This window comes from Pezoporus flaviventris, unplaced genomic scaffold (assembly GCF_033815535.1).
Source record: "Pezoporus flaviventris isolate CSIRO_AGI_PZ_B2104156 unplaced genomic scaffold, CSIRO_AGI_Pfla_v1 ptg000116l, whole genome shotgun sequence".
Taxonomy (NCBI): Eukaryota; Metazoa; Chordata; class Aves; order Psittaciformes; family Psittacidae; genus Pezoporus; species Pezoporus flaviventris.
In genome coordinates, this window is record NW_026892664.1 from 2,261,409 (window position 1) to 2,274,680 (window position 13,272).

Sequence of the window (13,272 nt, forward strand, 5' to 3'; positions counted from 1 at the left end):
GCCATGTATTGCCTTGCCTTATTTTGCCTTAGCAGGCCTTAACTGGCCTTCCATTACCTGTCCTAGACTGTTCTTTCTTGCATTGCCTTGCCTTGCCTTGTATTGCCTTTCCTTGCCTTGCCTCACCTGGCCTATGCTGGCCTGGCCTGGCCTTGACTGACCTTACCTGGACTTGCATTGGACGTTCGGCACTTGCCTTGCCTTGCCTTGCCTTGTCTTGCTTTCCCTCACCTTTCCTTGACTTGACTTGCCTCTCCTTGCTATCCTTGCCTTGCCTTGCCTTGCCTTGTATTACCTTGCCTTGCCTTGCCTGGCCTGGCATGGCCTGGTTTTGTATGAGTTGGTCTAGCCTGGCCTGACCTTGCCTTTCCTGTCCTGGACTTGCCTTGCCTTGCCTTGATTTCCTTTGCGTTGCCTGGCCTGGCCTGGCCTGGCTGTATCTGGCCTGGCATTACGTATCCTGGACTTCTCTGGCCTTGTCTGTCCTGGCTTTGCCTGTCCTTCCCTTTCCTGTCCTTGTCTGGCTTGGCCTTGCTTTGCCTTGCTTTGTCTTGCCTTGCCTTGCCTGCTTTGCCTTGCCTGCCTTGCCTTGCCTGGCCTTGCCTTGTCTTGCCTTGCCTTGCCTTGCCTTGCCTTGTCTTGCCTGGCTTTACCTGGCCTTTCATTGCCTGTCCGGGACTGGCCTTGCCTTGCCTTGCTTTGCTTTGCCTTGCTTTTCTTGGCCTTGCCTGGCCTGCTCTGTCCAGGTTTGTCCTGGCCTTGCCTTGCCTGGTCTGTCCCAGTTTGTCCTGGCCTTGTCTTGCCTTGCCTTGCCCTGTGTTGCCTTGCCTTGCCTGGCCTTGCAGTGCCCTGATTTTGTATGACCTGGCCCGGCCTGGCCTTACCAGGCCTTCCAGTACCTGTCCTGGACTTGCTTTACCTTGTGTTGCCTTGCCTTGTCTAGCCTTGCCTTGCCTTGCCTTGCCTGGCTTGGCCTTGCCTTGCCTTGCCTAGCCTTACCTTGCCGTGCCTGGCCTAGCCTTACCTTGCCTTGCCTGGCCTGGCCTGGCCTGGCCTGACCTGGTATTGCCTCTCCTGGCCTTGCCTTGCCTTGTTTTAACTTGCCTTGCCTTGTATTGCCTTGCCTTGCCTGGCTTTAGCTGGCCTTGCATTGCCTGTCCTGGACTGGCATTGCCTTGCCTTGCCTTGCTTTGCCTTGCCTTGTCTTCCCTGTCATTGCCTTGCCTTCCCTGTCATTGCCTTGCCTTGCCTTGCCTGGCATTGCCTTGCATAGCCTTATCTGGCCTTACCTGGCATAGCATTGCCTGTCCTGGAGTGGTCTTCCTTGCCTTGCATGGCCTTGCCTTGTCTTGCATTGCCCTGCATTGCCTTGCCTTGCCTGGCCTGGTCTGCACTTGCCTTGCATACCTTGGCCTTGCCTTGCCTGGCCTTACCTTGCCTTGCCTTGCCTTGCCTTTCATTGCCTTGCCTTGCCTGGCCTGGTCTTGAGTTTCCTTGCATGGCTTGACTTGGCCTGGCCTTGCCTTGCCTTGCCTTGTATTGCCTTGCCTTGCCTAGCCTTGATTGGCCTGGCCTGGCCTGGCCTGGTATAGCCTGGCCTTGCCTTGCCTGACCTTGAATGGCCTGGGCTTACCTTAACTTGCCTTGCCCTGCCTTCTATGGCCTTGCCTAGACTGGCTTTGCCTGGCCTTGCCGTGCCTGGCCTTACGTTGCCTGGCCTTGCATTCCCTGTCCTGGACTTGCCTTTCCTTTCCTTGCCTTGCCTTGCCTTACCAGGCCTTACCTGGCCTTGCGTTGCCTGTCCTGGACTGGTTCTTGCCTTGCCTTGCCTTGCCTGGCATTGCCTTGCCTTCTTTGCCTTGCCTTGTATTGCCTGACCTGGCCCAGCCTGGCCTGGCCTGCCATTTCCTGGCCTGGCCTTGCCTTGCCTCGTTTTAACTTGCCTTGCCTTCTATTGCCTTGCCTCGTCTGGCCTTGCCTGGCCTTACCTGGCCTTGCATTGCCTGTTCTGGACTTGCTATGCTTTTCATTGCCTTGCCTTACCTAGACTTGCCTTGCTTTGAATTCCCTTGCCTGGCCTGGCCTGTCGTGTCCTGGCCTGGCCTTGAATTCCCTGGCCTTGCCTGGCCTATCCTTGCCTGGCCTGGCCTGGCCTTGCCTTCCCTGCCCTTTTCTGGCCTTGCATTGCCTTGATTGGCAAGGCCTGGCCTTGACCTGCTTGGCCTTGCCTGGACTGGCCTTGCCTGGCCATGCCTGGCATAGCATGACCAAGACTGGCATGGCCTGGCCTTGCCTTTCCTAGCCTAGCCTGCCATGCATGGCCTAACCTGGCCTGGCCTTGCCCTAGCTGGCCTTGATCGGCCTGCCCTTGCCTGGCCTTACCTGTCCTGGCCTTGCCTTACCTGCCCTTCCCTGTCCTGCACTGCTACTACTGTATGGGCCTTGCCTGGGCTTTACCTGTCCTTGCATGGACTGGCCAGTCCTGGACTAGCCTTGCCTTGCTTGGCCTTGCCTTGCCTGAGCTGGTGTGGTCTTCCCTTGCATGGCTTGCCCTGGCCTTTCCTTGTCTTCCCTTGCCTTGCCTTGCCTTGCCTGGCCTGGCCTGGCCTGGCCCCTTGTCCCATCCCCACAGGCCCTTGCTCTCCCCACAAGAAATGAGGGCAGATCCCAGGATCATCCCTCGGCAGCCGCAGCGCTCCGCTGCCGGCTCAGCCAGCCCAACTCACACACCGAGTCCAAAGCAGCCACTCTGGGGAAGTCTCTTGAGGTGTTCTGGCAACTCCTACAGCACCCCAAGATCGCCATCGCCACCCACCTCCTTCCACGCTCCTGTGTCCACAGGCGGCACCGGCTCCGAGACACCAAGAGAGGAACCACCAGAGGAGCTGCTCTTGCCTCCTCCACCGGTAGCTTGTGTTCCGTGGGGCAGCTGTCGTCTCCCGGTGCCTCTGCTGGAGGGTTCTGTGGGGTTCTGTGACCTCACACACCTGAACACGGGGAGTTCCAGAATCAGCCACCCCTGTGGTCTCCATGTCCCCAAGGTCATTGTGATGCATGAGCTCTGACTGGGTCCATGGGGTGCCCTGGAGGTGCTGCAGGCATTCTCTGGGATTCTCTAGGGGTATCCCCAGGATGCCCTGGGAGTGCACAGAGACACAGGGCCGTGGAGCAAGCTGCTCTAGTGGAAGGTGTCCCTGCCCGTGCCTTTGGGGGTTGGAGCTGGCTGAGCTTTAAGGTCCCTTCCAGCCCAGCCCAGTCTGGGATTCCATGATTCTCTGCTGTGCCAATGTCGGTCCCTCTCCACTCCTCGTAGGTGGCCGTGACGCCCTGTTCCATGGCCCACGTTGAGCTGTGACCCCTCGCATGCTCCACCTCCGGACCAAAGGCACTGAGGAAGAGCAGCCCGTGAGGGACCTCCCCGAGCCGGCTGGGCAGAGGCTGCTCCCCCCGCAGCGACTCCTGGAGCACCCCTGGGTGCCCAGTGGCCATGGGCACGATGCTGCCGCCATCACAAAGCCCCAGTGATCTGTGGGGTGGTCTCTGGTGGCTGTAGCCCCTGTTTGAGGCCTCCATTTGTCCCCTGCAGAGCTTGGGCGCATTCCCATGAACCTCCAAATCCCCCTAAACCTCCAGTTCCCTTCCGAACCCCAAATCCCTTCCATTTACTGCCATGGGCCAACAGGGGCACTGAAGAGTCAGGGTACTCTGGGTCAAATGTAACCCCTGGTTTTGGGACACTGGCTGTTCCCCAAATGCCTGCACCACCCCAGGGAGCTTTGGGAAGCTCCCCCAATGCCGAAATCCCCTTTGAACCCCCAAACTCTTCCCCTCAACACATCTCCATGCTGGGGGAATGTTGCTCACCCAAAAGCGACTGAGGGGGCCCTGGGACCCAGGTACATGGGAGATCTCCCAATATAATGTGCCTCCTACAGCTCATTTTGGGGATCCCCCCCTGAACCTCAAAATGTTCCTTGAACCCTCAAATCCCTCTGAACACCCAAATTCCTCCCGCTTGTGTCAATGGGGCTCCCTAGGGCATCCAATGAGATTCGGCTGCCCTGGGATTGATGGACCCCTCAGTCTCGGTAGACAGGGAGTCCCCCAAATAAATGAGCCACCCCAAAGAGTTTTGTGGACCAGCCTGAATTCCCAAATCCTCCCTGCATCCCCCCAAATCCCCCCAAACCCAAAGCCCACAGCTCCAAAGCCGCCCTGGCTCAGCACAGTGGCACAGACTTGCTAAAAAAGGGGTGTTCCGAAAAGTGGTGTTCCCCCAACACCTGCCCTGGGGATCCATCAAGATGCTCTGGAACCCCGAACACACTGGGGGGACCCCAACATTGCTTTCGGTTCAGTAGTGAATTAGGTGGGCCTAAGGGGGTGGATCCCCCAAAAGGGTCACCCCAATAAAGGGGCAAACCAAAACCACACTGCACCCCAAAGGGCCCTGGAGGCACCCAAAGCAATCGTGCTGCCCCTAAATCCTAGGGTAACCCCAAATCTCCCTGAAGCAGCACAAAAGCAGGCAGGACCCCCAAGTGGGGGCCTGGGGCAGCACAAAAGTCACCCACACACTTCCATCACCCCGGGCCCCCCCAGATGAACCCAGGGACCCAAAACCCTGGAGGAGCCCCACCAAACACCCGCCCCCAACTGGGGTACCCCAGAAAAGCTGCTCCCCCCTTCCAATGCCGCCCAGCCCCAAATTGCTCCTCGTTGCCCCCAAACCACACCCCATGGGGCACCCCAGCTCCCCCGTCCCTGGTATCAGGGAGTTGGGGGCGCCAGCCCCAGAGTGGGGGTTGCCTAATTTGGGATGTCCCACCAAAAGACCAGGGAGGTGTGGTGGGGGATGGAGGGCAGGAAGCTCTGCAGAGGGATCTGGACAGGCTGGATCCATGGGCTGTGGCCAATGTGTTGAGGGTCAAGAAGGCAAAGTGCAGGGTCCTGCGGTTGGGCCACAACAACCCCCTGCAGTGCTCCAGGTTTGGGGAAGAGGGGCTGAAAACTGCTCATGGGAAAGGAGCTGGGGGTGCTGATTGATGGAGCTGAACATGAGCAGCTTGTGCCCAGGCAGCCAGGAAGCTCCCAGCATCCTGGCCTGGATCAGCACCAGTGTGGCAGCAGGGCCAGGGCAGTGGTGGTGCCCCTGCACTGAGCACTGAGGCCGCACCTCGAATCCTGGGTTCAGCTCTGGGCCCCTCACTACAAGAGAGACATTGAGGTGCTGGAGCGGGGCCAGAGAAGGGCAATGGAGCTGGTGCAGGGCCTGGAGCACAAATGTGATGGGGAAGGGCTGAGGGACCTGGGGGGGGACCTGATCGCTGCCTACAACTGCCTGAGAGGAGGATGGAGCCAGGAGGGGCTGGGCTCTGCTCCCAAGGAACAAGGGATGGGACAAGAGGAAATGGCCTCAAGCTGCACCAGGGCAGGTTTAGATGGAGCTGAGGAAGAATTTCTCCGGGAAGCTAGGGACCAGGTTAGGAAAGCTGAGACCCAGTTAGAATTCAGATAGGCTCGGGATGTTAAGGATAACAGGAAGGGATTCTTCAGGTATGTAGCAAATAAAAAACAGACTAGGGACAACACAGCCCCCTTCCGGAAGCTCTCGGGAGAACTGGCTACACGGAATTTGGAGAAGGCTGAGGTTCTGAATGACTTCTTTGCCTCGCTCTTCACTGGCAAAGGCTCTGACCACACCACCCAAGTCTTGGAAGGCAGATGCAGGGACTGTGAGAATGAAGACCTTGGGCCCACTGTAGGAGAGGAGCTGGCTCGAGACCATCTTAAAAATCTGAACGTGCACAAGTCCATGGGGCCTAATGAAATCCATGCATGAGTCCTGAAGGAGCGGGCGAATGAAGTTGCTAAGCCACTGGTCTTCATATTTGAAAAAACATGGAAGTCAGGTGAAGTTCCTGACGACTGGAAAAAGGGAACTATAACCCCCATTTTCAAGAAGGGGAAAATGGATGACCTGGGGAATGACAGAGCAGTCAGTCTCACCTCTGTGCCTGGCAAAAGCTTGGAGCATTCTCCTGGAAGGCATGCTAAGGCACATGAAAATCAACAAGGTGCTTGGTGACAGCCAGCATGGCTTCACTGAGGGGAAATCCTGCCTGACCAATTTGGTGGCCTTCTATGATGGGGCTACAGAACTGATGGACAGGGGCAGAGCAGTTGATGGCATCTACCTGGACTTGTGCAAAGCGTTTGACACTGTCCCACACGACATCCTCGTCTCTAAATTGGAGAGACATCAATTTGATGGATGGACCACTTGGTGGATAAAAAACTGGCTGGATGGCCGCACACAGAGAGTTGTGGTCAATGGCTCAGTGTCCGGCTGGAGACCGGTAACGAGTGGGGTCCCTCAGGGATCGGGGTTGGGACCGGTCTTGTTCAACAGCCTGTGGCCGTTACAGGGGGCGGAGTCAGCTGAGGGGAGCGGAGGGGGTTACTCTCCCACCCTGCGCTCTGATTGGCTCCGTGGCGCAGTGCGCGGGGCCAGGGGCTGATTGGCTGCCGTGGAAGTGGGCGGGGCGACAGGAACAGAGCGCGCATTGGCTGGGGGGGGAAAGGAGGGAGATGGGGGGCGATGGGACCCCTATGGACCCCTATAGAACCCTATGGGGCAGGGACAGGTTCACACCCACTGCTGGCTCCCCCCATGGCTTTATATGGGGGCAATGGCGGTAATGGGGCAATAGGAGCAATTTGGGGTAACGGGGGGCAATGGGGGTAAAAGGGGGGTCTCGGGGTCTCGAGCTCTGCCCCCTGCATCCTGGTACTGGAGCTGCTGCTGCTTCCCCCTCCAAGGGACTCGTAAAGAGACACCCCCTCCATGGTCATGATGGGCGGATTGACTCCACAACTCATTAAAAGTTGTAAAGTAGGTATGCTTTTTATTCAGCGCTGAGACGCACGGGGATAATTCCTCAAAGTCATGCGTACCTCAGTGTTGTTTCCCTCTACATTTATTCTCTAAAGTTATATATATTCATAAGGTTGCACAATACGCCTATACATATTCATGTCCTATCCCTGCTTCGTATTATAATGAGCCAGAAGGTCCTCTGCGCCTGTGCAGTGCCCCCTCTGGTCATGGGCAGGGGTCTTCAAGATGAAGTAAATGAGTCTTCCTCTTCTTGCACTTTTCACCTTTTTAGTCCTATGTGTGGCCTTAGAGTTTGGTCAGTGTCCCAGCCGTAAATCCTCTACTTCTCCCCTTTATCAGTAGAGTTTGATCAGTGTCCCAGCCATAAATCCTCTGCTTCTCCCCTTTATCAGTAGATTCAGGCGTCTGCTTATTAACAGGACCGGAGGTCTCTGTTCTGCTTAGCAGGCATTTACAATAGATAGTCCTTTTGTTTAAACAAATTCCTCTAACCCCCTTGTACAACCCCCCTGTATAAATCCCTTGTACAATGGTCAACCCTCTGTATCAGTCAGACCCTGCAGGAACCCATAGAGACCCCATAGGGAGACCCATAGAGGCCAAACAGAGAGACCCATAGAGACCATATAGATCCACAGCCCACAGAGACTCATAGAGACCCCACAGAGACTCATAGAGACCCATAGAGATCCATAGACACCGCAGAGATCCTGAAAGCGACCCAAAGTGAACCATAGAGACGCCCCGTAGAGACCCCATAGAGACCCCATAGAGACCCATAGACTACAGGCACTACAACCCTGATCATGCAACGCGGCACCCATAGAGCCCCTTTACGGTGGCGCCCAGCCGGGACTACTACTCCCATCATGCAGCGCGGCACCCATTGAGCCCTGTTATGGCGGCGCCCAGTTATGACTACAACTCCCATCATACCCCGCGGCTCCCATAGAACACCATTATACAGCCGCCAGGCGGTACTACGACTCCCATCATGCCGCGCGGCAAGCATAGAGCACCACGAGGGCGTCGCCCAGCCTGGACTACAACTCCCATGATGCAGTGCGACACCCCTGCAGCACCACTAAGGCACTGCCCGGCTTGGACTACAACTCCCGTCGTGCCGCGCGGCGCTCCCAGCGTTTCAATTTTGCCCATCATGGCAGAGCTGGAGTTGCCCTCCGATCCCGAGCTGCGCAGGTTGGAGCCCGCGGGACCCCCCAGTGGGGGCTTTTGGGGTCCTGGGGGGGTTGGGGTGCTCCTGACCCCCTCTCTTTGTCTCCCCCCCACCTCCAGGCTGTGCACGGGGCCCTGTGCCCCCATCCGGGAGTACATCATGGGCCATGTGCGGCACCCGCGGTGAGGGGGGCACCCCAACATCTTGGGGGGAGGAACCGCAACATCTGGAGGGACCCCAAACCTCGGATCGGTCCCTAAAATACATGGGGGGGGGGTGTGTTCCTATAGGAATGTGAAGAAGATCAAAGGGAACCTGCTGTGGTATCCGCTGCACCCAAAAAAGGGGTGGGGACCCAAAGCTGCCCCCTCTGGGGACCCCCAAGCTCCTTGGAGAGCCTCCAAAATCCCTCCAAAATTGCATTGGGATCCCAAGACCCACCCCAGCACCCCCCAATTCCCCCTGTGACCCCCCCCAACCTCTTTTCTCCTCCCAAATCCATGCACAGGAGCCCCAAATTCCTTTAGGACAACTCTAAATCCCATTGGGATCCCCAGGAACCCCCAATTCCCTCCCATGACACACCCACCGACCCCCCCCAACTCCTCCTTTAACCCCCGTTTCCTCCTTAACTCGGGGCTCAGGTACCGGCACCTCGAGGAGATTCAGGTTTGGGGGGGGGAGGGTTTTTGGGGGGCTGTATGGGGTTTTGGGGGGTCCCAGAGGGACGGGGGGGGGGCAAGATTTGGGCGGGGGTGCAAATTTCAGGGGTGGTGGAGGGAGAAAAATGGGACTTAAGGATAGGGGGGGTGGTGTCCTCAGGTGACCTTTGGTGTCTCTCCCCAGCGAGGGGCGGGGTCAAGCACACCATATATGGAAGTGCATGAGGCCTTGGAGCAGGTAAGGGCGGAGCTTAAAGTGATGGGCGAGGCCGGGGCAGCGGTGCTGGAGCTGGGTGAGTTGACTGGGGGGTGGGATGGGGGGTAAAGGGGCGGGGCTACCGGTCACCTGACCTGAGGCTCTGCCCCCTTAGTTTCCTTGTAGAAGAGGAACTGGGGGCGGAGCGTCGCCGAGGGGCGGAGCTTCGCGCCCTGGGGGCGGAGTCGGCGCAGGAGGGGCTGTGGCTGCGGAGGGAGCTGGCCCAGATAAGCTCCGCCCACTCGTAAGCGAGGAGTGGGCGGGGCTTCCCCATGGGTATCCCAATGGGGGCGGGGGGCAGCATTCCCATGATGCTCTGCGCTTGCAGGGAGCCGGGGCCAAAGGTGGGACTAACGTCGAAATTGGCGGTAAGAAGGGGCGGGGCTTATTGGGAAGGAGGAGGGGCTTATGGACGGGGGAGGGGTCTGAGCTTGGCCACGCCCCCATTGCCCCGCCCGCCCTCCCCCCCAGGCCGTGTGCAAGCTGCGGGAGGAGGCCCTGGAGGAGCTTATGACGGGTGGGGCTTAGGGGGAGGAGCTTAGGCGAAGGGAGGGACTTAAGAAATGGGGCTTTGGGAGGGGGTGGAGCTTAGAGAAGGGGCAGAGCCAGTGGGCTGCTGGGGGTGTGGCTTAAAGGGGGCAGGACTTCCCTTATAAGGTTCTGAGGGTGTGGCCCCAGGGCACTAGGGAAGGGGCGGGGCTACCGGTGGGTGGAGCCAACAGAGGGGCGGGGTTGCGTCCTCCCTCCATTCCCCGTTGTTCCATTGCAGGAAGGGGTATCCCAAAATCAGCCCTGACCTTGACCCCAACCCTGACCCTGATGCTCAGCCCCCTATGAAGACCCTCATCCAGGTAAATGGGGAGACTTGAGGGGCACATTTGGGGGTGCTTTAGGTCTCGGAGCTCCCCATTGATGTGGGATCCCCCCTTTGCACCTCCCAGGACTGCTGGGTGGATGTGGGGGGACTCTGGGACTCTCCACTCCTTGGCTTCCCGCCTGTCCCCCCTGAAGCTCCGGCTCCTCCAGCTGCCGGTGGAGATCCCGCAGCGCCTGGAGGGGGACCCCAAAGCCCAGCAGGCTGCCAGGTAAAACCCTGCACCCCAAAACACCTCCCTGAACCCCAAAACCACCCCTCTGCACCCCAAAACACCCACTTGCACTCCAAAACCATTCCCCCTGCACCCCAAAGCACACCCCCTGCATCTGAAAACACCCCCTCTGCACCCCAAAACCATCCCCCCTGCACCCCAAAACAATCCACTACATTTCAAACCACCTCCCCTGCACCCCAAAACCTTATCCCCTGCACCTCAGAACACACCCCCTGCACCCTAAAACCACCCCCATGCACCCCAGAACCCACACGGCACCGCAAAACAACCCCCCTGCACCCCAAAACCTCCCTATGGAGTCCCTCATGCACCCAAAACCCTCTCACGGACCCCCTGAATGCGTCCTGCAGCCCGGTTTCCCCCCCTGCACCCCAAAACTGCCCCTGGGTCCTCCCCCATAACTTTTTCCTCCCCACTCCTGAACCTCAGAACCCTTTAGGGACTCCCTCTGTACTTTAAACCCCACTGGGTTTCCTTCTGAAGCGGGTGCTGGGCTCATAGGGGTCCTTAAAGCCCCCCAGATTCTCCCTAAACCCAGTGCTGGGACCTTTTGGGGTGCCCCCAATCCCTCCATGGTCCCTGCAGTCCTTTTATGGTCCCGTCCCCCCCCCCAAAAAGGGTTCTTGAACCCCTTTGGGCCTCCCAAACTCCCCTCAACGTTTGGCTTTGGGGCCTCATTGCCCCCCAGGTCGATGCTGGAGGCCGCAGGGCTCTCAGGGGCTCGGGACGCCCTGATCAAGCAGGTCCTGGAGCTACGGGGCAGCCCCATGGACTCCCCAGAAGCTGCCCTGGGGCCACTGAGGAGGCAGCTGCAGGAGGGGAAGCAGCGGCTGGTGGGTGCCAACGGGGGAATGTGGGGATTTGGGGGGGGTCCTGATGGGCTTGGGGGGGGCTGGGGGGTGGAATCTGATGGTTATGGGGAGGGGTTGGGGTCCCTAAAGAGTCCCAGCACCACTTTTTGGGAGGGATGAGGGATATCTGGGGGTCCTGGAGGGGGATTTTGGGTCTATAGGGGATGATCTGGGGGAGTTTGGGGCTTTAGAGGGGATTTGGGGGATTCAGCATTGCTGGGAGGGGTATCTGGGGTTCTGGATTGGTTTGGGGTGAAGGGAGAGGTTTTGGGGAGAAATATGGGGCGATATTTAAGGTGTTTGGGGGTCTTGGGGGGTATTTGGGTCCCTCCCATGGCTTTGGGGTCCCTCATTTCCTTGTGTCCCCCCTCCCCACCCCTTCCAGTCCCGCCGCTGGATCCAGCTCCGGGCGCAGCTGTGCCCCCTGCAGGCCCAGGTGAGGAACGAGGGGGAGGGAAGTGGGGCGGGGCTTAATGGTGAGTGGGCGAGGCCTCAGAGCTTTGGCCACGCCCCTTTCAGGCCCGAGGAGCTGTGCGGCTCCCCCCAGGGCTGCAGGGGGAAGGGCAGCGGCTGCAGGTAGCGCTGAGCATGCTGGGAAAGGAGAGAGTGCCCCTCCCCCCGAGGTGAGTGAATTGGGGGGGGGGAGGGTGGTGGGGGAGGAGGGGGAAGGGCTGTGCTGACCCCTCCATTCTCCCTTTAGCCCCGCCCACTACCCACTGCAGCCAATCAGACCTGCCCTAGGAATGGCAGAGAGTGAGGTGGTGGAGGGGCCATAGACGGGGAGGGGAATTGGAAGGAGGGGCCATAGAGGGGGCAGGGGTCATAAAGAGGGGGAAGGCCATAAAGGGGGAAGGGCAATGCGAGAAGGGGACATAAAGGGGGGCGGGGCAATGGAAGGAGGGGACATAGAGGGGGGAGGGGCAATGGTGCCGTTGCTCAGGGGTGTTTGTGCCTCAGCCCCCACAGGGGGCGCTGTTGCGGGCGGCAGTGCTGCAGGGGGAGCTGGAACAGCTGCAGGAGGTGAGGTCAGCACAAGGGGCGTGGTCAGCGCAAGGGGCGGGACCCGGGAAGCCCCGCCCACCCCGCGGTGAGTGAGGGGGACGAGCTGGGGGGTGAGGGTGTGGCCTGCGCTGACCCTGTCCCTTTGCAGCACCCGCGGAGGGCGTGGCCATCGCCGAGCTCCTCCCCCAGCTGCAGGCGCTGTCCATTCGGGTCCAGCAGTACCTCGAGGGCTGGCCCCACCTCCAGGACGTCATCAGCCAATGGTGAGACAGCGAGGGTGGGTCTGTGAGAGGCCACGCCCACCATGTGTGATGTCACATTCCCCCTTCCCCCCTCCTTCGTCTCCCTTAGGTGGGAGCAGCCGGCTCAGTGGATACCAGCCACCCCCCCCAGCAACATCCCCTTCTCCCATTGGCTGAAGCGCTGGTCCCAGGCCACCCGTATCCTAAACTTGCACCGCCCCCTCCCCTTAGCGCCGCCCACCAGCGACAAGGAAGGGCGTGACCAGAGCAAGCCCCACCCCTGAGCCTCGGTTTCATCAGATGCTCCTATTGGATGGGGTGCAGGAGGCAGGGCTTGGAGGGGGGTGTGGCCACAAGGCTGCGGTCCTGGGAGTGGAATAGAGTAGGTCCTATAGAAATAGAGCAGTAAATAAAGCAGGTCCTCTGTTAATTACATGTAAATGAGGTTGCACCCATGTTAATGAGATGCAAAGCAGGTCTTGTGTTAATAAATTCGTCCCGCCTGCAGTAACAGCATGTCAGCAGAGCAGAGCCTCCAATAACAATGCACAGATAACATGTGGCCTACAGTAACACATAAATAAAGCAGGTCCTACAGTAACGAAAGTGTAAACAAAGCAGGTCCTGACATACTAAATTCCCTTATAAAGCACGACCTACAGTAACAGCCTGGGAATAAAGTAGGACGTACAGGAATATGTAAATTAGACAGGCTCTATGTTAATGACAGGTACATAAAAGTAGATCCTACATTAAGAACTTGTAAATAAGTTACTCAGTAAAGCGGGTCCTGACATCACAACCACCCCCAATACAGTAGGTCCTACAGGAATGAAACTGTAAATACAACATGTAAATAAAGTAGGCCCTACATTAATAACTCCCTCAAAAAAATGGGTCCTACAATAATACCTCCTCGATAAAGTAGGACCTACAATAAGGGCCCATAAATGAAGTAGGTCCTGCCCCAATACCCTGTCAATAGAGCAGATCCGACAGCAACTGTACATAAAATAGGTCCTACATTAATAAGTGAGTAAATACAGGAGGTCCTGGCACAGCACCATGT

At 58.3% G+C, this 13,272-nt stretch overlaps 1 protein-coding gene across 1 annotated transcript; it reads left to right on the plus strand.

The window, feature by feature from the left end:
* Positions 1 to 8,219: 8,219 nt before the first annotated feature.
* On the plus strand, positions 8,220 to 12,487 carry LOC133282276 (uncharacterized; the record flags this gene model as incomplete). The annotated part of the gene is given in 15 exon segments (XM_061478315.1): positions 8,220 to 8,260; positions 8,369 to 8,401; positions 8,723 to 8,747; positions 8,925 to 9,049; positions 9,112 to 9,240; positions 9,766 to 9,847; positions 9,938 to 9,969; positions 9,971 to 10,081; positions 10,797 to 10,935; positions 11,345 to 11,395; positions 11,479 to 11,582; positions 11,660 to 11,717; positions 11,917 to 12,046; positions 12,110 to 12,224; positions 12,313 to 12,487. Coding segments are annotated over 15 exon segments (1,350 nt in total), but the record flags the coding sequence as incomplete, so codon positions are not given.
* Positions 12,488 to 13,272: the final 785 nt, after the last annotated feature.